The sequence below is a fragment of the Syngnathus leptorhynchus genome, chromosome 21, assembly GCF_054491065.1.
Source record: "Syngnathus leptorhynchus isolate UIUO chromosome 21, UIUO_Slep, whole genome shotgun sequence".
NCBI lineage: Eukaryota > Metazoa > Chordata > Actinopteri > Syngnathiformes > Syngnathidae > Syngnathus > Syngnathus leptorhynchus.
In genome coordinates, this window is record NC_141215.1 from 6,426,100 (window position 1) to 6,446,970 (window position 20,871).

The following is a 20,871-nucleotide window of genomic DNA, read 5'->3' on the forward strand; positions in this document are numbered from 1 at the left end:
GCCGCAGCAAAGAAACGCTTCTACTGGAGTCGGAGAAAAGCGCTCCGCGGATCGAGGCGCTGGAGCCCGAGAAGGCGGACGAGGAGGACGAGGAAGAGGAGGGCAAGAAAGACGAGTCCAGCTGCTCCAGCGAAGAGGAGGAGGAGGAAGATTCCGAGTCGGAGAACGAAGCGGGTGAGTTGAACCAGGGCTGCCTCTGCTTCATTTCTGGGAACTCCTGGAGTTATAAAAAAAAAATGCAGACCGGCTAACTCTGACCTCCTCTTGTTGGTCTAGACAAGGGCAAACCTTCGGCATCGGTGGGCAACAGCACAACGCCCGTCCCGACCACCATCGACGTGTCCTCCCCAAGCAGCCCGCCGTCGCCCACCAAGAAGGTAGCCTAAATATGTTAGCATGTTGAGCAAGTGCAGGCAGGGCCTCTTTTGCAGCTGCTGCCCTCTGCTGGTAGAATGGACACGCATGCCTCCTCCTTGGTCAGTGGATTTGAAACTCCAAGGGTTTCTCTTTGCATCTTTCAGATGAACCCCTTCTTTTTCATGCAAATGTGTGTGTTTTTTTTTTTTTTTTTTCGAAATCCTCCTTTGAAGCCTGGTAACCCACACGTTTGTCTTTTCTTGCAGCAAATGTTTGCCACTTGGCAAGTCATGTTTGTGTGGCGTTAGTGGACCTCAAAGGAAAAGGCTGTCCTTGCTGCAGTGTGCTTTTTTTTGGGGGGGGGGGGGGGGGTTGTTCTTTTCGCTGCTTCAGTCCTGGCCTCTCAACCCCCTCCCTTCTCTCTCTCTCTGTCTGTCTGTCTGTCTGCTGGCTCTGTGTCTTGGGTTGGCTTTTAGTTTGATTGCGTTGCGCCCCCCGTGGCCGTGCCGGCGGCGGAGCCGGGCTGCCCCGCATTGTGGCGTCAAGGCTTGCGTAAAACTGGCATTTCTCTCGTGCCCCAAAAAGCCACGGTGAGGCCAGTTTGGTGGTGTTTTCTCCTCTCTCACCCACCTGCTGCACTAAACCACCTCAGAACCGGAACCTCAGAACTGACGAGCACTCACCTTACCCACTTTTTTTTTTTAAATCCGCGTGATGTCGCATTTTGTTGGCGTGGCTTGTGTGTTGCTTTACGAACTCAATTGCGACTTAAAGGTGAAGACTAACTTGCACAAATGTGACTTGCTCCCAACTCGGCCACGATGGAAGAAGTACAGTTAGAGTCGATGTAACAGGCATGAAGACCCGATCCTTAACCCGGATGAGCCCTTCTCCTGAAATTGCACCTAACGTGGCGTCGTTCTTCGCAGGCCGCCACTCAGCTCAGCGCCAAGATCTCGTCCAAAGTGGAAGAGGAACGTAAGGACGAGTCGCCGGCGTCGTGGCGCCTGGGCCTGCGCAAGACTGGCAGCTACGGGGCGCTGGCGGAGATCACGGCCGCCAAAGAGGCGCAGCGGGAGAAGGACGCCACGGCGGGGGTGATGCGCTCCGCCTCCAGTCCGCGCCTCTCCTCCTCGCTGGACAACAGAGACAAAGACAAGGTCAGACTGAAAGATTAAGCCTTTACTCAACGTGGCGCTAACTCTGCAACTTTGCGCAGGAGAAAGACAAGGGAACGCGGCTGGCCTACGTGGCGCCGACCATTCCCAGGAGGCTGGCCAGTACATCGGACATCGACGAGAAGGAAAACAGGTGGGCTGAAGCGGCCGAGGGAGGGTTCGAGAAACAATCGGCGCAACGAGAGCCGTATCAAGCGGGCCGGCTTGCGTCTCCGCAGGGACTCGACCGCACTGAACCGCAGCGGCTCGTACACCCGGCGGCGCTGGGACGACGACACCAAGAACAACGAAGGAAGCGGCACCACCAACAGAACCTCCAGCTACCAGCGAAGGTAAGCAAAGGCTGGAGCGGTCGTGTTGCCGCTTGCACGTGTCACGGCGAGGCTTTTTTCGATGCGACAAGAGTGGCTCGCCAATGTGTCTGTCTTTATATCTGTATATGGATGTGTGTGCGTGCGCCGCCACTGCTGACATGCTTCTTCCCATCACCCGCCCGTTCGCCCGCCCGCCCGCCACCCCCTCGCCAGCACGTCCCACACGCTAGCGCTAGGGCGGAGCGGCAGCACGCGGGACGTGCCGGCCAAGTCTTCGTCCACCTCCAGCTTGGACCCTAACACCTGTAACACTAAACCCTGGCAGCCGCCCTCCTCCCACTACCAGTCGTACAGCATTTACCGCAGGTACACTCCGAAGCCCCATGCCGCACGCGAGCGCTTCCTCTTTTTGTCTGCCATTAACAGCAGCCCTTCGCTTGTTGTTGTTGTTGTGGTGGTGCACACATCTCAGCAACCTCGAAGTACAATCAAATACATATGCTAAACAATCAAGCCCCGAACAGGAAGCAAGTTGTGTCCCGTTGCTGACTTTGCGCATTTTTCCGCTCCGCAGCAGCTCTTTTGGCAGACGATACGACGACTTGAGCTCCTCGACGACCACCCCCACCTCGGCCGCCTCCTCCTCCTCCTCAACGACTACCACCACCTCATCATCGGTTACCTCACCCATGGGCCACCGCGGCGGCCTGCTCTCCGGCCTGGGCTCCGCCTCCACCCGCACTGGCTCCACCAGTCTCACCAGCAGGTAGGCCGGAATTTGTCTCCGAAGGCGGCAGCGCCATAGAAAATATCTAACGGGCGCCCTTCCGACAGGTACTGGTCAGAGGAGAGTGCGGAACGGGAAAAAGACAAGGAGCGCGAGTCGGCCGCGGTCATCCCCACCGTAAACACCGGCTCCACCATCCCCGCCATTGGCACGGGCCCCGAACGGCGCAGGTAAACACCGGGAAGACTAAAAATACTCGTCCTTATTGACTTCACCCGAAACCCTTTTTTTTCTTTGTAGGTCGTACCTGACACCCGTACGAGACGAGGAGTCCGAATCGCAGAGGAAAGCTCGCTCCCGACAGGCCCGCCAGTCGAGGAGGTCCACCCAGGTGTGTCGATTGAAGCCCCCGCCCCCAGGAAAAACAACAATCATAAGCTAAGTTGTTTTTTCTTTGACAGGGCGTCACTCTGACCGACCTGCAAGAGGCTGAAAAGACCATCGGCAGGAGTCGCACCCCAAAGAGCCGCGAGGAGGAGAAGCAGGACAAGGAGAAGCAGGAGGAGAAGGAGTACGAATCCAAGGAGGACGACTATCGGCCAAAGTACCGCAGCTTTGAAGACGTACGTTCTCGACGCACGGCCCCTTTAGCCACACTTGACTTTGCAACGTGTAAGCGGGCATCTATTTGGTGTTTGCCAACAGCGCTACCGCAGCACCTCGTCCTCCATCTCCACGCTCGGCACCGCCTCGGCCCCGTCCTACTCGGGAGCCGCGCCGACCTCCGGCCCCGGCTGCCTCAACAGGCCCAACAGCCTGACGGGCATCTCCTCCTCCTACGGCCGCTCCTCCAGGGACACCGAGAAAGGTCGGCGCTCCCCTCGCAGCGCAAAGCGCGATAATCCTCTTAGTTTGACTCCGCAACGGCGCTTTTTTGTCAGAGCTGACTGGAAATTGGGTAAAGCCTCTCGGGAGAATAATAGAAGGTCGCCGCAGCGCGTTGATCTGAAAGAAAACACTCGCCGCTTTGTCTTCCTGTGACAAAGCCCGCTTCTTCCCTCGTGAGGACTTTTTTTTTTTTTTTTCCCCCCCCAACCTTTAGCAATCATGTCAAAGCTCAGAATACGGTCACAGCACGTGTCATCATTTTTGTTATTTTGCTCTTTTTGTGGAAAACCAGCCCGGCCGGAGTGATTCATTGGGGATTTTTTGGACAGTACAAAAAGAGGCAGAGTGTGCTCGTTTCAACCCGTATGTATGAGAAAACGAGAACGAGCAAGGATTAAATAGGAAGCGCGCTTTTGTCTTCAGAAGCGGACAAAAAGGAAGAGGAGAAAGAAGGCGACGACAAGTCCCAGCCTCGCTCCATCCGGGAGCGCAGGCGGCCGCGCGAGAAGCGGCGATCCACCGGCGTCTCCTTCTGGACTCAAGATGTAAGACACAAGCCCCTCCCTCCTTTAACGCGGGTCATAAAGCGCGCTCTTACGTGCGCCGTCGTCATCATCCTTGCAGGGCCATGACAACGAGCCCGAGCAGCAGTCCGACTCGGAGGACGGCAGCATCAAGGGAGAAGCGCAGGTGACTGCTATTTTCGTTTTCTTTTCACATTCACCCTCAGTCCAAAAGAAAGTCCAACTTGGCTTCCACGGGCCGTTAAAATATTCAACGTTGGCTTTCTTGTGTTTCCCCCCAGGTGGACAGGTTGTCCAGGTGAGTTTAGTGTGTGTGCGAGCGAGCGAGCGAGCGCCGGCCCGGCCCGCCTTCTGACGTGCGCCGCCGGCGTTTCAGAAACGGCAGCGGCACCACGGCGTCCTCCTTGGACCGCAACGACTCGCTGCTCAGCCGCAGCTACGGCGAGAGTCGCAGGACGTACTCCAGCCGGCTGGACAGAGACGACGCCACCGACTACAAGAAGGTAGAGCCGAGGAACGCTTCGGGGGTGGCCCTCGCCCCGCCCGGTTTGAACGCGCGCTTTCCCCGCCGCAGCTCTACGAGCAGATCTTGGCCGAGAACGAGAAGCTGAAGGCGCAATTACGCGACACGGACCTGGAGCTGGCCGACTTGAAGCTGCAATTGGAAAAAGCCACGCAGGTGCTTCCTCCTTCTCGTCCTCGCGGCCAAACGTTGACATTTGCGAGCTCACCCCTCCTCCGCTCCGCTCCGCTCTGTGTTTGCAGAGGCAGGAACGCTACGCCGACAGGTCGCAGCTTGAGATGGAGAAAAGGGTCAGTGGCGCCAAAAAGTGGCTCCTCAAACTTTTCATGGCACTTGCAACATCCCATACATCATCTGAGGATTAGAAAGGGTCAAAAGAGTAGCACTTAGCTATAGGTTGTTGTGGATATGGAATCCCCTCGCAATATTTGACACATGATTATCTTTTGAATACATCTCAAGGTAACGAGCAGGTCTCAGTATCAACTGGCCGCTGGTATGACTTGACCTTTTTGCTGCTGTCTATCTGTCTATCCTCCTTTTTTTTGTCAAGCCACCACTCGTCCAGACGCCTTCTATACATGTCTATGTAGCGCTATATTGTTTGTGTGCGTGAGGGCGCATGGTTTTTTTTTTAAGCAGCTGAGACTGAAAGAAAAAAAAAAAAATCACTTGGACCACGTGTTGATCACAGAGTGTGTTGATGGCTTGTAGATGCCTCACGTGTGTGTGCGTGCGCATCATTTGGCACCGCTGGATTTGCCGACGTCAGCGCACCCCCCAAAAATGTAACTGTCATCTTTGCCACCCCCACACAGGAAAGACGAGCGCTCGAAAGGAAAATTTCTGAGATGGAGGAGGAACTCAAGGTAATTTCTTCTTGAATGATTTGATTGGTTTATTTTTGGGGGTAAAGAATGAAATATTCATTTTTTTTTTTTTTTTTAAAGTTTTTATTATTATTTTTTTTAGCATTTAAATTTTCAGGTCCAACAAGTGGTACGGGACTCGCTTGTTTTGGTACCCTTCAAAATTCTGTCAATCGCCACAAGGGGGCGGTGTAGAGCCTGGGTTGAGTCTTTAGATAGCCTTGTAGAATGATGACTTGTTTTTGAATTGATGTGTGTTGTTGAAGTGAGTCCTCACGGGTCCAAAAATGTGTCCTCCATTTTCTAACAACCTTTCTTTTTCTGTCTCTTGTGGCTTCCTTCTTCTATTAATGTGCTCCTCCCTCCTGTCTGCTTCTTGTCCTCCTTTTTCTTCTCGTTGTCCGCCTCATTTCTTGTTGTTGTTGTCGTTGGGCTGCCGCGTGGGACTCCCCTCCCCCCGCAGAACCTCCCCCAGGTAAAGCAGGTTCAGACTCTGCGTCAGGTTAAGGAGCGGCTGCAGGCTGAGAACCGGGCGCTGGCCCGCGTGGTGGCGAAGCTCTCGCAGGCCGCCTGCAGCCAGCTGCCCGCCGTCGACCTCTAAAAGCCGGCCACGCCTCCCCCTTTTCCCCCTTGCCCCCCCCCCCCCCCCCCACCATCCATTCGTGCCCCATCCCCGCCCACAGGTGCCAGACTGGTTTTCACCTCCCTGCGGTTGTTGGTGTTTTGCCTGAGGAGGGGCTCTCTCGGTGCCAACTAGGGCTGGGCGACTCATTTGACCAAAAACCTTGACTCGGGATGTTTTTATTTTTTTTCTTCAATCGGCGCAACGTTACTGCAGCGCTGTGTCCAAATGAGGCGGTGAGACGCCACACCGACGTTTACTGACACTCGTGTCACTCGCCGGACTTGGCTCCACCCCCTCCAAACCTGACTACTCAGTCACCGTAGTAGAACACCAACAATGTATCAACCGGCGGCCAAGCGGTACACAGTTTTTTCGCCCATCTCTAGTTGAACACTTTCCTTTGTCGGCACAATTCCGGCCCAACGTGCACGCAAATGAAAGTGGGCCTCTGTAGTTTGTAGTCTGAGTGTCTTTGGCTCGCATGAAGTGACAAGACCCCCTTTCCGCCATTTGAGTCCCTCTTGGTGAATTGGGGCCATTTTGTTTGGCCCCCTTTTTGTTGAGATTCAATCATGTAACGTGCTCAAAGTACTTTTGTCCACACGTCACGTGATGCAGTGATGGCGTGGGCACTTTGAGCCCCCCCACCCCTTTTGTTTCAGAATTGCTGTGATCTATCTTAAGTTGGGTCTGAGTTGCCGGATCTGGTTGTGTGCATGCGTGACTTTTCGATCGATCCATTTTTTTTAATTTTTTTTTTATCATTTGCAGTGAGCGTTGGTTTTAGCGCCCTCTTGTGGTCCTAACTTGTCTAAGCGCTTTTGTTGTTCCCTCGCAGACGCTCCCCGACTTGAAAGCGGACAACCAGAGGCTAAAGGATGAGAACGGGGCGCTCATTCGAGTCATTAGCAAGCTATCCAAGTAGAGCAAACCCCCACCCAGACCCCACCAAGACCCCCACCGCCTCCTCCCCTCTGCCAGTGACTAATGGAATTGCACATTTAGATTGAATTGCAAGAGACATCAGACTTTTTTTTTTTTTTTTTTTTTTTTTCTCCATCCCCACCGTTTACAAGCCGACGTCTATTTAACCAGTAAGCCTTAGTTGTACATAAAGAGGAACGCTCTTGAGGAACAATTGTTATTATTATTATTATTATTGTTATTATTATTATGACAATTAACACCTGATTTGATTTGTGCCACGCCGCCTTTTACATCCTCCTGTTGTAAGTGTGCCGTTCCCTTTTTCTTCCTCTCCCTGAGAAGGGTCAATTTTTTTTTTTTTTAATTCCGCACGCGTGCAGTCACTACTCTGTATTTGTCACCTTGTTTTAGGAGGTGCCGAGTGTAAATACACACGTGTGTATACACATTTATATATAATGTGTGTGTGTATGCGTGTGTGTATTTACATAAGGCTGTATGTTTGTTTGAAAGCAGCACATGCTGAGTCTGTTACTATTAAAAGTATACCAATTCCACACAGGACAAGCAGGTGTCTTTTTCTTTCCATTGTATTTTAATTTTTTTTTTTTCGATTATGAAAGGCAAAAAGTGTCAGGTTTCAAAGCGGGACTGCCGACAGTGTTTTGTTTTTTTTTTCTTCAAAGAAAGTGTTGAAAAAAAAAAAAAACTGCTTGACCCCATTTCACTTTCTTTGTTTTCACTAACTTGGATGAGTGCTTTTCTGTTTTTCGTTAACATTTAGTATTCTAGCCAACGACTCTCAAGACTCTGTTTTACAAAAAAGTCTATGTGCACTGTCGACACCGCGAGTCCAAAAGACACCATTGAAATATTCCACGCCAACCTTGATGTATTTCAGTGGCCTTTTTATTATTAAGCATATTTTAGTGGAAGAGAAAAAAAAGTAAGTCACTGCAAATAGACTGAGAATGATGACCATCGACTCTGGTTGTGTTTTATTCTTTGTTTTGTTTTTGTTTTGTTTTTTTCTTGTAAAATAGGTGTGTGGCTTAATACATGCAAGCTGTGCTGTGACTACCAACCACTGAAGAGTTCATTAAAATAAACTTGTACATTGTAAAGTTCATCTCTTGCTCATTTTTCTATTCACACTTGTTAAAACTTTTAACTCTCCAAGCAGCATGGATTTAAAAATAAAGGGACCCAAAAAAAAAAAAAAGTTTTCTTGTATAATGCAATACTCGAATGCACCCACAAGGGGGCGGTATTTCATCACCTATTTGTTGATTTGCCTATGTTTGGTAATCTGTGATTTAACGCAACACTGAAGTGCTAATTTGGACAAATACAATCAAAAAATAAATAAGCCAATCACTCAGTTAAATAGCACATTTTGACTTCTTTCACATCATCGTGCGTTTATTTTGCGCTACTTGTTTAGTATGCTAAACATAGCTAACATTCCTTGAATATCTTCATGTTGCATTCCGGGACATGATTAATGCACAACTTGAGCTTTAAAAACACATTGCTGAGACTCATGACTCATTCAAATTAAATGATTAGCTGGGTGCTAACCCGTTACCGTGGGAGCGCTGCCTTTGTAGTCACTCGGCCCAAATGACTCAAAACATTCCGGTCACTTGCATTTTATTTAATGATCATAATAATTGACGTCACCAGGTTGCAATTATGCCGGATTATGGGGCGAATTTGAGCAGTAGCACGTTCATGGAGGGTAAAACAAAGATAAACAAGACTCCAAGCACTTTATCGATTGCGAACGTTCATGTAAAAACGCTCACCATATTTCCCACTGCTTTATTAGCTCTTAAATGTCACATTCGAGCGTGTCTTGCGCTGTTGCTTTTCCAAGCGCACTTCGGCTCCACTCGGAAATCATCGGTCATTTCCGGACTCGGGCCGCCGCTCCGGAGAGCAGAGGGAGCTGCTGCGGCGGCTCCAACAGCGCCACTAAGTCAGGCGAGCACTCGGCAGCACGCACACCTGGTCGCAAGGAAAGCAAGGAAGGAAAGAAAGAAAGAAGGAAGGAAGGAAGGAAGATCCGATGTGCGAGTTGGAGGAAGTCAACAACCTGACACCTGCAGGTGAGTAGCCAACGAAATTTGGCGTCGTCGAAATATTTGCCAAAAGTTCACTTTCACTACTTTTTTATGCGTTTACAACTCAAATAAGGCTTTTTTTCTTTCTTTCTTCCTTCCTTCCTTCCGCTTTGCATGCCACCAGCTCTCGGGACACTCGCTCAAGGAATGCGGCGACTAGTTTAGGGGAGTCGAAAGTTGTCAAAACTTGTTGAAAGTGACGAAGACGAGCCAGTAAAAGCGAGCATGGCAACTGGCGGCTTCAAGTCGAGCGCCACTACCGACTTCCTGGAGGAGTGGAAGGCTAAACGGGAGAAGATGAGAGCCAAAATGCTCGGGGACATCGCAGCCGCCTCCGGGGCCGGGAGCAGTAGCGGAGGCGGCGGCGGCGGCTCCTCCTCGGGGAACGAACAACAGCAGCCGGCGAAGGGCGGCTCACCGGATGGTTGCACGTCGGACGGCGACGAGCCGGACGGGGAAAGCCCGTCGCCTGGGAAGAGCAAGGAGAAGAAAAGCAGCGGGCCCAGCGCCAGGAAGGGCAAAGGGCAGATCGAGAAGAGGAAGCTGAGGGAGAAGAGGAGGTCAACGGGTGTCGTCAGCATGCCGTCCAATGAGGTCAGTTTAACAGACACCTGCCAAAATCTTCCATTTGGTTGGATTATGTATTTAGCATTTATTGTAAAAAAAAAAAAACCTCCCTAAATACATTGAAATGTTTTAAAAAGGTTATTTTCAATCAGTGTTTTATTGACATGCCCAGTAAACAGTCATTGAAAACATCAATCTTTTAAAAAAATGGCATAAAATGTTTCTAAATCCCAGGAAAGGCATTTCTGCTGTATTGTTAGGTTTGGCAACGAGTTTCACTTTTCCTGTAATATTTGCGAGCTCTCGCGTAGACGTGTTCCTTGCCAGCGTTTGTGTTGTGGCTCCATAAATAATTGTGGCCAGGAGGAGCTGTTGTTTCCCCCCCCCCCCCCCCCCCCCCCCCCCACCAAATTCCTGCCATACATGTGTCCGCTCTAATCTGTTGCCGTTGTTTGGAGGAATGAAAGCAGCCTGCAGATGTTGGCCAAGCAGGGAGAAAAAGGAAGAAAAAGGGCAAAAGCAACCAAAATAAATGGAGGGAGCACTTTTAAATAAGTATGATCATGATTTTTAAAATTTACAATCCTTTTGCATATCTAAAAAGGCGTGAAGTCTTGCGTGATTGCTTCTGTTGGAAAGTATCTGTTGAGTCTGGCAAAACCCGCCTTATCTGTCCGCTCCTTATCTTATGTCATCAAGACACCAATAGTGAAAGTTGACATAGTGTAGGTTCCCGCCTTTACCTTGTAAAAAAAAAAAAAAGTTTCCTTGCTGCGTGTGACGTTTGTATGAATTGTAATCGGGGCCAAAGAATGTGTTAATTAGCGTGCAGAAGGGCGTGTCGCTGTTAACGCCTCGTTAGCATCTTGCTAAAACTTGCAGCTAATATTGCTCAAAACGTTCATTTTAAGAGACGCTCTCCGACGCCATTTTGTGTGTGTGTGCGTGTGTGGAGTGTCAACAAGGTGCTGAGTCACACTCCCAGTGGGGAAGCAGGAAGTCAACCAAAAATGTCCGCTTCTCATTTTCACCTTTTAGTAACCTCCGCCAAGGCTTTCACCAGGAAGCGAGCACGTCATCGCATTTAAAAGTTGAATCAGCTTTTTTTTTTGCGGGGTCGTAATATTGGGTGCTGGAAGGAGCGTGAATCGGTCAGACCCGACGAGGCGGGCGTCAAATCAACTCCCCGTGTCCTCGTCTCACCCGACTCGGCTCATTTGCATATTGATGACCTCATTCGGCGTTTTTCTCTGCCTCTGTGTGGTTATCAGGGAACATTGTGTCCGGGTTGGGGAAGGGGGGGGGCACGCGGTGAGGAAGCGGGAAGGCTTGTGGGACATTCCTTTCCTGGTTTTGCCAGTCAGCTCCAATCAGGCGGCTCATAATCATCAGGCCTTTGGGAGCCGCTTGCACTTGGCAAGTGGGATTATGTTGACATGCCACACTTTTTATTTTTTTTCCATTGACCTTCCTGCACAAACATTAGCGTTACCGGTGACTTGCTTTGACTCCAGAATTCGAAGCTCGCCATTTGGTGCAAAATTTGTGAGGCGCACCGTAACGGAAGGCGATGTGTGCGTGACGCGCACACTAAAGCTCTGTCGCTGTTCACTCGGTCGACTAACGACATTTGGGCCAGCGGCACCAGCCCCGGGAAATCTCTGCCTTGTGTAATATTTCATTGACTCTCTTTAAGAAAAAGAACGCCCTCAAATGCCTTTTTTGCGACGATGCCTCTAGTGGACGTGCCGTGCACTGCGTTTTTCATAAGCGGCCTCCCCATCGCGCGGCGCCGGATTCCATCGTCCACCTGCGCCGAACAAGACTCATTTGAGCGTCATTCAGCCAAGCGAGGCGCCGTTAATCGGGCCCGGCTGCCTGATTTGTATGCAAAGCTCCCTTCCCCGAGTGATGCTTCAAAGACGAGATAAAAAGCGCTCCGCCGGAAGGAAGCCAGCAATCATCCCCTCCTAGCACCGTGTGACAGGCGGCGCCCGCTACGGCGGGACGCCCGCCCGTCTTCGTTCCTCGTCAGCTGCCGTTTTACAACGAGACGATTCGGTCTCCGTTTATCCAAATCCCGATACGAGGCCAATTTGGACTCAAAGCGATACCCTCCAATTAAGATCCGAGAGCCCAATTACGACCCGACTGGATAAAGGCGCTGGGTGTCTGAAGTGCTGCCATTATTTTTGGTGTTGTTTTTCCTCTCCCGAGCGTGTCCAAATGTTTTTAAAGCAGCCTCGCCGGTTGGTGCGCTACAATTCAGGATTGTCTTCTTAAGCCGGGCTTTGGCCTTTCCGCTGCCGCCCGAGCACACATTCCTTCCCTCCGTGGGCTTTGTCTTCCTCCCACACAGCCTGATGAGTGCTTGGGCTTCTTCCAAGGATGTCCATTACAGAACAAAACTCTTGCTCGCTCACTTTCTCTCTCTCTCTCGTTCTCTCTCAATCCCAAGCTTTTATTTGCGACGGACGTGCAGGGCGCCCGGGGGGGTCGCCGACGTCGACTTTTTCTTCTGAAGCAGATGATTATTCCGTAGCGGGCCTTCTCATGAATGACAAAGGCGGTTGACCCTCACATTTTCAGGTTCACATTCTTTCCGCGGCAAACGAGATGGAAAAGAGCCACACACAGGTGGCCGCTTGAAGAGCGCGTGTGACGTCTTAGCATTCTAGCATAGTTAGCATGCACCTTTGGCTCCATCGTCACGTGCCACACAAAAGAGGAAAATTCCACTTCACTCAAAATCGGGCAGCCCGTCCTGAAAAGGAATCCAAAATAAAGCGGAAAAGGGAAAGTGTGCGGAGGAAACGTGCTAAGCTGCGGGCCTCGCCGTCCAAACAAACGGGAGCCTTTTTTGTTTTGTTTTTCCACTCAGCTGCTCAAGAGCTCCCGAGGAAGCGTGAATAGAAATAAATAATAATAACTTTTCAACGTTTACACCGCAGACTTAATCTGGATGTTGCGGTTTGGCCCCGCCTCCTGCTCGTAGCGCATCAAACATGTTTTACCAGATCGCCTGTGACCTATTGTTCTCCCCGCTCCGCTTTGGCACGGATTAGCGGCTGAGTCACAACATTCCCATGGTGAAGGGAGAAGGAAATGGAGTCGCCGCTTCTCTTCATCCCCACTTGGGATCAGCGATGGCCGTCAGTCACTAAGCGAGATTGCTCCCCTTGTGTTTCTTGGGAAGGCCGCTGAGTCAGCATTTGCGTGTAAACAGGAAGTGCGGCGTTACGCTCGCTCGATCGCTCGCTCGCCTTCCTCTTTCGGGAAAAAGCTGAAAGAATGTCGGGAGCTCGGCGACAAGCGCCGCCTTCTCTCACAAACAAATCCTTTGGAACTGGAATCGTTCATTTCAGGTCAAATTGTTGCATGCGCACTTTCCGCTAGCAACCCAGGCTAATTCCAAGCTAGCGTGGTTGTTTATTGACGCAGCTGTGAATGATCGACTCGGCCGGGGGTCAACGTGCATCTCCACACTGTCGTTTGATAACACCCCCCCCCCCCCCCGCCCCCCAGGCTTCCAGTTAATTGGCTTTTTATGAAGCTAATGAGCTTGTTTGAAACGGGCACAGCAGATTGATGCGTTAAGCAGCACTTATTCAATTTCCGGGCATGGAATCAAAGCGCTTATTTCACATCTGGCCTAATGTGAGCTAATTGTTTGTTAGCGCTGGAGTGCAGCAGACACGCAGGAAATGAAATGAAGCAGTCAAAAGAGGCCGCCGGTGACATCTGTGCTCCGTTTGTCTCGCCGTGTTTCTTCATTTCCACCTCGATTGGATCATTTGTTGCTTTGGCCGTGGCCATTTTGGATTTGACCTGTTTCTGGCCGGCCGGCCGGGATCAACTGGCACTTGATTGGCATTCCTCTCATATTGAAAGTGGGATCGCCTCCGCACGAGGATTACCTTTCCCTCCGGCGAGCCTCTCTGTGCTTCTCTTTCCACGTAGGGATGATATATACGTTCCACGGAAAGCAGATTTATTTTCCATCTGCACATTTTTCGGGGGGTGCATTCCTGGCCACTTTGCTCTTGTTTGATCATAATAATAACGCCGCGTTGGCTTTTTGGCTGGTATGCTCAAAGCGGGCACGTAGTCACACCGCGGCCCCGGTGAACAACATGACGCGGCCTCGAGCAAAGGCGGCCCCGAGGGAACGAGCGAGCGAGCGCCCGACCGGTCGGTCGGGCCGCTAGCTGAACGTTGTAACGCACGTCACGACCTGTTTCTGCTTTCCTATATTTCAGCGCGCCTCTAAACGTAGCCAATGCTCTTCCCAGAGAGGGTGCGAGCGCCAAATTTAGCACGCCAGCTCCCGTTCACGCAAGAGACTTTGTCACACTAATGAGTCACGTGACAGCAGCCAAGCAAAATGGCTGTCTGGCTCCAATTTGGACATTGTGTGCTGAGTTCTTATTTCATTTCTCATCAATGATTGACAAAATTTCAACTGTGAATAAACAAAAGTCAACCTACTGTTTTAAAGTCCAAAATAAGCTTCTTAAAATAGATGCAACTTGTTGTTTATTGGCCAACAGCGCCACCAGGTGGCCTCAGGCCGCCAGTGCTGCCTTGAGGGCCCGTTTTGTTTTCTCAACAGCTGTCTTCCCGATCCCCGTAATCAATCGCCGGCTCGGCGGGTGTCTTCATAATCCTGCGCGTCGCCAAGCGGCGGAACGTCTCGGCGGGGGGCCGCTTTTGCAACGCCAACGCTCAAAAGCATCCGGAGGTGATTCATCTTTTTTTAGCCCCGTCGAGGCAGCCGGCATTTCTGGCTTTTTTTTTTTGCTCATCAAATCTTTTTGTTCCTTGCTCGGTGGATTCCGAGACGGCAATTACGCGCCGGCCAAATGTTCCGAGCTTGCCCGTTTTGCAATGTTTGGGGCCCAAAGAGAAGGAAGGTCAGTGACAGCGCAAGTTAAATATGTTTGACTTCAGGCCGAGGTGACACAAACACGTTCGGACGGGAGAGTCCAAGGCCGCTCGCTGGCAGACGTTTCTAAAGTTCACTCAAAGACGAGTTTGGGGGGGGGGGTCGAGCGTTTGGGTTCGCCGATCCGGCCTGAGCCGCGAGATGTTGCCGCTTTTGTCTGCCGCTACCACTTCATCATCTCATTTCTTTGCATGACATTCCGCGGCTTTTCAAATCCTTCCTCGCCCCAAAAGCAAACCGGTTCAGCGACTTCTCATCCACTCCAAATGTTTTGAGAATATCCGCTTCGGGCCGTCAGCAAAAGACCTCGGAGCAGAAAGGAAGACGTGAAAACAAGATTGGAGGTCAGACAAAACACAGAAGCACTTCCTGTCAAGCCCACGGGCCTCCGGACCCGCTCGGGCAGCTCTGTGCTCACAAAACAAAGAGGTGAAAAGCATCCCGATCCGCTTTCCCTTTGCCCGAGCTCACCGCACGCCGAGCAGATCAAACGCTAACATTCCAAGCGCTGGCTGGCTGATAAATGGACGGGATGTCCAAAACAAAAGCCAGACGCTTATGTAACAACGAGATTGGCTTTATCCAAAGCAGATGTGGTGCCACGCCACGGTGTCTTAAAATGGCCCGTTCTGGTCCAAAGCACACGTCGCACACTCGCCGACGGCTGTTTTTATTTACAGTCGATGAAAAACAACAAGATTCTTTGAAGAATCCCGCCGCTTGTCGTAAACAGGAAGCAGTCGGACGGGTTCTGGATTGTGTCACCCCGCATCTTCCGTCTGCCGTCCATCTCGCGCCGCACGTGATGACATCACGGACCAAAAGATCCCTTTTATGGTTGCGAGGCGTTTTGGAGACGCCGCCTGCTCCAAAATCAACTTTGAGACTCCACTGAGAAGTTCAGAGGCTGTGAGAGCCAGAAGGAGCTCGGAGACGTCCCCGAGGAGACGTGATAAAGCATTTGGCAGGAAAGGCCTCGCAAATGACTTCATTGGCCAGAAAGCTATTTTTAGCAGCCGTTAGCGCTTTAGCCGTTAGCGGAAACGTTTGTTTGGGACATCCGCAAGCATTTCAAACAAATCAAACGACTTCTTCATGCTCAGAACCGTCCAATCTTTTCCATCCGACTTCATCGCCAAAGTGAGCCACAATTGTGGTACCGGGACGGGGAATGTGATCTCTAAGGTTTGGAAAGTGGACGGAGCTTCCCGCTGCGTCTCACTTCCTGTGTCTTAAGAGGATTAGAAGCACAGGTTATCTCGGGCCGCCGCTTTGCTTCGGCGCTCTGCTGAGTTCTCCTCATGTCTCCCGTGTCCTCATTCTTCTTCTATCTTCTTCCCGCCCGCCAGAGCTTGGATGAGCTGGACGATGACGACGGCCCCGATAAAGACGAGCGGGAGGAGGAGCAGCTGGTCCTGGCCAACACCTTCCAGAACGAGGCCATGACGGCAGACCCGGCCAGCGGGCTTTTGGCGGTAAGTCAACAAAATGCTTTTGGACCCGCCGACACCACGGCGAGAGGAGCTCATACTTAAGCGCCCCTTCATCCATCAGCGTAAATGCCCGGTCGGCGTGACGCACCGCTGCGCTCGAGGCACATCAAGAAGTCATCGCTGCCACTTTGAGCTAGCGCTGAGATTTGTCTCCGGGTTTCTATTTATTTGTGGTCATGCGGCGCAGCCGTCACCCCGAGAATGACGAATGAAGCGTCCGCCGGGCTGATGGACACTCATCACTTTTTTTCCTGAGCCCGTCTTGATAACTCGTTTGTTCCGTATTGTATTCTTTGGACTTCCAGTTTTTGCAAATGGTGTTTGCAACACAAAAGCTGCTTCAGATCATGTTTTGTTTCTAATTTCAGGAGAACCTGGCAAGATCTGTCAATAGCCGCACCAAAAGGTAAGAGGTGTTTTTTTTCCTCCACTTAAATTCTTTTTTTTTTTTTTTACCCGACGGCCGCTTTGAGAGTCAGTTGACATGGCGCCATCTGGAAGCCCCCTCCCTTCGCTCACCCCGACCCTCTCACCGGGAGCGCCGGGAGCAATTGATGTGCTTGGAAAGGTTTGGGCCAGACAAATGCGCCAGTTCACTGGAGTCCAGATTTGCTTTGACATTTGATGAAATGACAGAGTGGACAGCAGCAGCAGCAGCACGCGAAAATCGCAAGGCTGTGAAAGAAACCAGCGTGGGCAAATTGACGTCGGACAATATAGTAAGCAGCCAAATTGCAGAAATAAATCCATAGTAATTAGTCCGACGTCAACGTTAGCTTAATGCTAACGGACAATGCAAAAAGGCATAGACAGGAGCCTTTGTCTCTATTATACTGCCCCCTGGTGGTCAATGATGCACACTAGTAGGAGTTGCACAATGGCCGGTGAATCGAAGCAAAAAAAAATCCCCGACGTTATCGTTTGGCTTTGATCGGCTGGTCTTGTTTGCAGTATTGTTGACTTTGGAGGCAATGCTCATCAAATGAACCTTCCGCCCCTCTCGCTCGGCCGTCCCGATATGCCAAGGATTGCTTCATGGCAAAGCTCTTGGACAAAGGCGATAACGCTCGCCTCATTGAACGCGCCCCTCCCCCCTCACCTGTTCCTTTCACCACTTTGTGATTCACGCCTTTTATGAAAGGAATGGCATTCAAGCAGCAGGTGCGCTCACCCTATTGTGTGTGTCTGTGTGTGTGTGTGGGGGGGGCACAGCTGCAGCAGCATGGACGAGGAGAACCGGCATCGCCACGGCCACCACGTCAGAGACGCCGGGCCGGCAAGTCTGGAGAAACGGCTGGAGGAGCTAGAGCAGGTAGGAGGTGCACCAACACTGGTGGAGTGTCTGGAACCACACGCGCACACACACAAGAACGACGATGATGACGTTTTCTCGATGGTTCGAGTGTCTTTTGATCACGCTCGGCTCGGGTCGGGGCGGCACTTGTCCAAACGAGCGGCGCATTGAACCCGCACGGGCGCTTCAAAGCCCAGACTTGCTTTTATGTCTCCATATCTATATGGCGGTTATGTTTTTGGTTGCCATGGAAGCGGATTAGCACTCATCTGCAGTGGAGAGGACAAATTGCGATTGTGAATGAGCAAATCTTCTTTTATTTGTTTTCCCCTTTCCTCCAGGAACTGGCCCACGAGCGACAGGAGAAGAGCAGGCTGCTGAAGGCCCAGCAGGACAAAGACGACCTGATTGACAAGCTCAAAGAGGAGATGGATCTGCTCTACCGGGTGAGTCCCGCCCGCTCTCATTGGCCGCCTAAACGGGTTCACGGCTTCCATTCAAGTGGGAAATGTCACCGCGTTGTCCCGGCAGGACCTGGACGACATTGAAGACGAGAACGAGCAGCTGAAGCAGGAGAACAAAACTCTGCTGAAGGTGGTGGGTCAGCTGACCAGGTAGAAGACGCCACCTTTCCTCCACCCCCGTGCATATTTAATGTAAATCATCTTGTATATAAGGAGCACTCAGATGGACACATAAGGAATGTGCTTTAAAAAAAAAAAAAAAAAAAAAAGCCGTATTTTACGCTTTGGAGGAAGAAGAAAAACGAAGCCAAGGGCTTTGAACGCATCGTCCAAGGGAACGAGCTCGCCGCTTCTTTGTCTTTTGTAATGCTTTCGATTTTTTGTAAGAAGGCTTTAGCATTGCAGTATGCATATACGTGTACAGAAGATGCAGTCGTTTAATAAAACTTTGATTATCTCCCCTCAGTCGCCTCGCTTGTGTTCATTACGTCTAATTGGATGCGATGATAGCGCCGCGCTCGCTAATGCAAGGCGGCGGCCGGGTTGCGGCGACGCACACACAAACACTCAGAAGTCAGAGCAATCCGCCTGCCAATCATCCCATTTGAAAACACCATCATCTAATCTCTGCTAATGACAAAATGGCGACGCGATGCAATTTCCAATGCAGCAGTCTTTGGAGCAAGTCGGCGGAAAAGCTTCCAGGGCAAAAGCCCAAACGCAGCGAGCGGCGGCGATGTCTTGCGATAGGCCGCCTTTATCTTGTCGGCCATATTTCATCCCGCCACCAATCTCCTCAATCTGGAGCCAGTCGGGAGGTCAAACGAGGAGATTAGAAGGCGCTACTCGCTCTTCTCCTGTTTTTGGGTGGCCCTTTTCCGCTTCATCCTTTGGAGAAATGGAGAGCCAAATGTCCGCGTTAGAATTGACACTGAATCAGACGGAAAGCTTCTTAGCGGCTCGACACGCTCGAGTGGCCGGACGCTCCGGCGGGATTTGAGTCATTGCCTCCTTTTGATGTCTTCCCCTCGTTTCCACAGCAACGGCGTACCCCGATCGATCCGTCTTTGACACGCGTTTGTCATCCGGGCCCGGTTTTGGTACGGCTGATAAATCGCAAAAAGGGCCAGAGTTGAAATAGAGCTCGAAATAATCCATCCACAATGAAAAGAAACATGACAAGCGGGAATGATCCCAAAAATATGAATCACATGAGTAAATAGAAACACGGCGACTCCAAATAATCCAGCCAGTCAAGAAAGCGCCGAGGACTAAAATTGCCTCCGGTAAGTGTTTGCAAGTTTTTTCTTCTGATGCCCCCGCGCCACTACTAACTTGTCGCTTTTGTTTTTCCACAGGAGAGCCGGCGGATGACTCACAAAGTCCGAGCCGAGCGGGGAGCTTCGGCCGTGAAGGTCACTCCGCCGTTGCCATGACGCCACAGCCATCTTCCTCCTCCCGCCGCCGCCGCCGTCGTGCCCAGTCAGCATGCCGCAGCGTCAACACACGGCGGGTCCAGACGGGCAACCATCTGTCAGCTGCTCTTAGGCTACTACGCAAAATGGCCGACGAGACGTGCGCAAGCGGCGTCACGTTGGAGGTCACCCGCCCCAAATCGTCCACACAGGCAAAACAATGGATGTGCGTGCAGTAGACATACACATAGTCAATTTAATTGTGGTTAAAAAAAAGCTTTTTTATTTTTCATTGCAGATTTAGAAATCATTTTCCATTTTTACCTAAAAAAATAACAAATTCCAACGCTGCAGCATCTTTTCTGCCGAGTGGTGCGAGAGTCGTTAAGACATGAAAGCATGAGGCGGTCTCATCAAGCCTATTTTTCCTCCTGGTGGCTTTGCATAATGCCCCCCCCCCCCCCTCTATTAGTGGCGGCGTAACGAGCATAGATGGACGCGTAATGACACTCGTGCTCTCGCTCCTCCTGACTTATTTGGCGGCAGCAGCGGGTGGATGAAAAGGCGCAAGGAAGGAAATAAGATTGCAATTTTTTTTCCATTATGATTTTTATGAGGATAGTGGACACAAATATTCACTTTAAATGGGATAAAATGGCTTTCGGCTCTTTAAATGTTGCCGCTTTTGTTTGGCGGCGGCACACGTGGTCATCGCCACAGCGCATCATTAGCAGCCCAAAAATTCTTTCTCTGCTGTCATAACATTAGGTACACGTGGCTCGGCAACCTGGAGCCGCACGGCGTGTTACCGCGCTCGCCTGGAGCTGCGCTCTGCGTGTCACGTGACCCCGCCCGACTAAAAATAAACCCTACATCATGAGGCTGAGTGAAGGCGATGCGCCTTGCGTGGCACACAAAAAGATGGAATGATTCGGCCTTGAGAGGCTTTGAGAGCTCAGCTAATTGACAATGGGAATGTTATAAAAATGCTCATAACAGCATTTAAAAAAAAAAAAAAAAAAAGACAGAATCAAGATGCAACAATAATCCTCCATAATTCTGTGCCAGGCTGCTATCTCCTCTGTGTGACCTTGTTTGGAGCATCCCATCATATTCTGCCCCGAGGCATCTTGTTGGCACCGTGACGATACATCACCTCAATCGCCGTGCGGCGATATCAGATTTCGGTGACAATATGTCACAATCCCATCTGAGATTTTTGTTGGCCCAAAGCCAAGCTAGGAGGCGTCGTTATTTTTAGATTGGTTTCATTGACACACTGCTCCCTCATGTAGTAGTTAGAAACGGATTTTTTTCTGCAGCCCTTCAAACTGCAGCTCACGGTCCTCCGGTGGTCCGGGGCCCCTAGTTTGTCTAACTGCCCGTGTTGACACCACAGGCCGGATAGCATCGCCGCTAGCTTGTTCAATTAGAAAATGTGCTCATGATCTCCTGAGCCATTAACTGGTGCAGTTTGGGGGGGATTAGGAAAAAAAAAAAGAAATATATGCTCCCATTTCTATTGGTGCGCAAATGTGAGCAGTGGCAGCGTTAATTGGATTTATTTAGAAGGGGAATTGCATTGTATGTCTGCTATTGTTGAACTGACATGAAGAAGGCTTGGGAAATGAGGTA

General features: G+C 50.9%; 3 protein-coding genes across 6 annotated transcripts in view; all 3 read left to right on the forward strand.

The window, feature by feature from the left end:
- The window catches only part of ppp1r12a (protein phosphatase 1, regulatory subunit 12A), a 36,110-nt gene extending 28,611 nt beyond the window's left edge, over window positions 1-7,499 (forward strand). Inside the window, exons 15-34 of one of the 4 annotated variants that reach the window (XM_085901807.1) lie at window positions 8-174; window positions 277-377; window positions 1,287-1,517; window positions 1,577-1,668; window positions 1,754-1,867; window positions 2,063-2,215; window positions 2,424-2,615; window positions 2,684-2,806; window positions 2,877-2,967; window positions 3,038-3,199; window positions 3,282-3,444; window positions 3,888-4,009; window positions 4,089-4,154; window positions 4,270-4,286; window positions 4,365-4,491; window positions 4,563-4,667; window positions 4,754-4,801; window positions 4,974-5,007; window positions 5,330-5,380; window positions 6,844-7,499. In XM_085901807.1, the coding sequence (XP_085757933.1) occupies window positions 8-174; window positions 277-377; window positions 1,287-1,517; window positions 1,577-1,668; window positions 1,754-1,867; window positions 2,063-2,215; window positions 2,424-2,615; window positions 2,684-2,806; window positions 2,877-2,967; window positions 3,038-3,199; window positions 3,282-3,444; window positions 3,888-4,009; window positions 4,089-4,154; window positions 4,270-4,286; window positions 4,365-4,491; window positions 4,563-4,667; window positions 4,754-4,801; window positions 4,974-5,007; window positions 5,330-5,361 (2,140 nt within the window). In that variant the 3' untranslated portion in view covers window positions 5,362-5,380; window positions 6,844-7,499. The other 3 variants (XM_085901806.1, XM_085901809.1, XM_085901808.1) reach the window with 3 other exon arrangements.
- Window positions 7,500-8,760: 1,261 nt separating this feature from the next.
- pawr (PRKC, apoptosis, WT1, regulator) lies at window positions 8,761-18,286 on the forward strand. Its single transcript, XM_085901795.1, has 7 exons — window positions 8,761-9,043; window positions 9,183-9,652; window positions 15,920-16,045; window positions 16,432-16,469; window positions 17,276-17,375; window positions 17,699-17,803; window positions 17,889-18,286. The coding sequence occupies exons 2-7, from the start codon at window positions 9,284-9,286 to the stop codon at window positions 17,973-17,975; spliced, it is 825 nt and encodes a 274-aa protein (XP_085757921.1). The 5' UTR covers window positions 8,761-9,043; window positions 9,183-9,283; the 3' UTR covers window positions 17,976-18,286.
- A 161-nt stretch (window positions 18,287-18,447) lies between these two features.
- syt1a (synaptotagmin Ia) overlaps window positions 18,448-20,871 on the forward strand; it is a 40,832-nt gene continuing 38,408 nt past the window's right edge. The window contains exon 1 of the mRNA XM_085901793.1: window positions 18,448-20,868. The gene's annotated coding sequence lies outside the window, so the exon portion shown is untranslated. The remainder of the gene's footprint in view (window positions 20,869-20,871) is intronic.

What these genes read in the sequence shown, in the direction of transcription:
- pawr (XM_085901795.1), top strand. Translation starts at nt 9,284, where the DNA reads ATGGCAACTGGCGGCTTCAAGTCGAGCGCCACTACCGACTTCCTGGAG. An exon ending in GGCTGGAGGAGCTAGAGCAG is followed by an intron (nt 17,376 to 17,698) that starts GTAGGAGGTGCA and finishes CCTTTCCTCCAG; the next exon opens with GAACTGGCCCACGAGCGACA. An exon ending in AGATGGATCTGCTCTACCGG is followed by an intron (nt 17,804 to 17,888) that starts GTGAGTCCCGCC and finishes TTGTCCCGGCAG; the next exon opens with GACCTGGACGACATTGAAGA.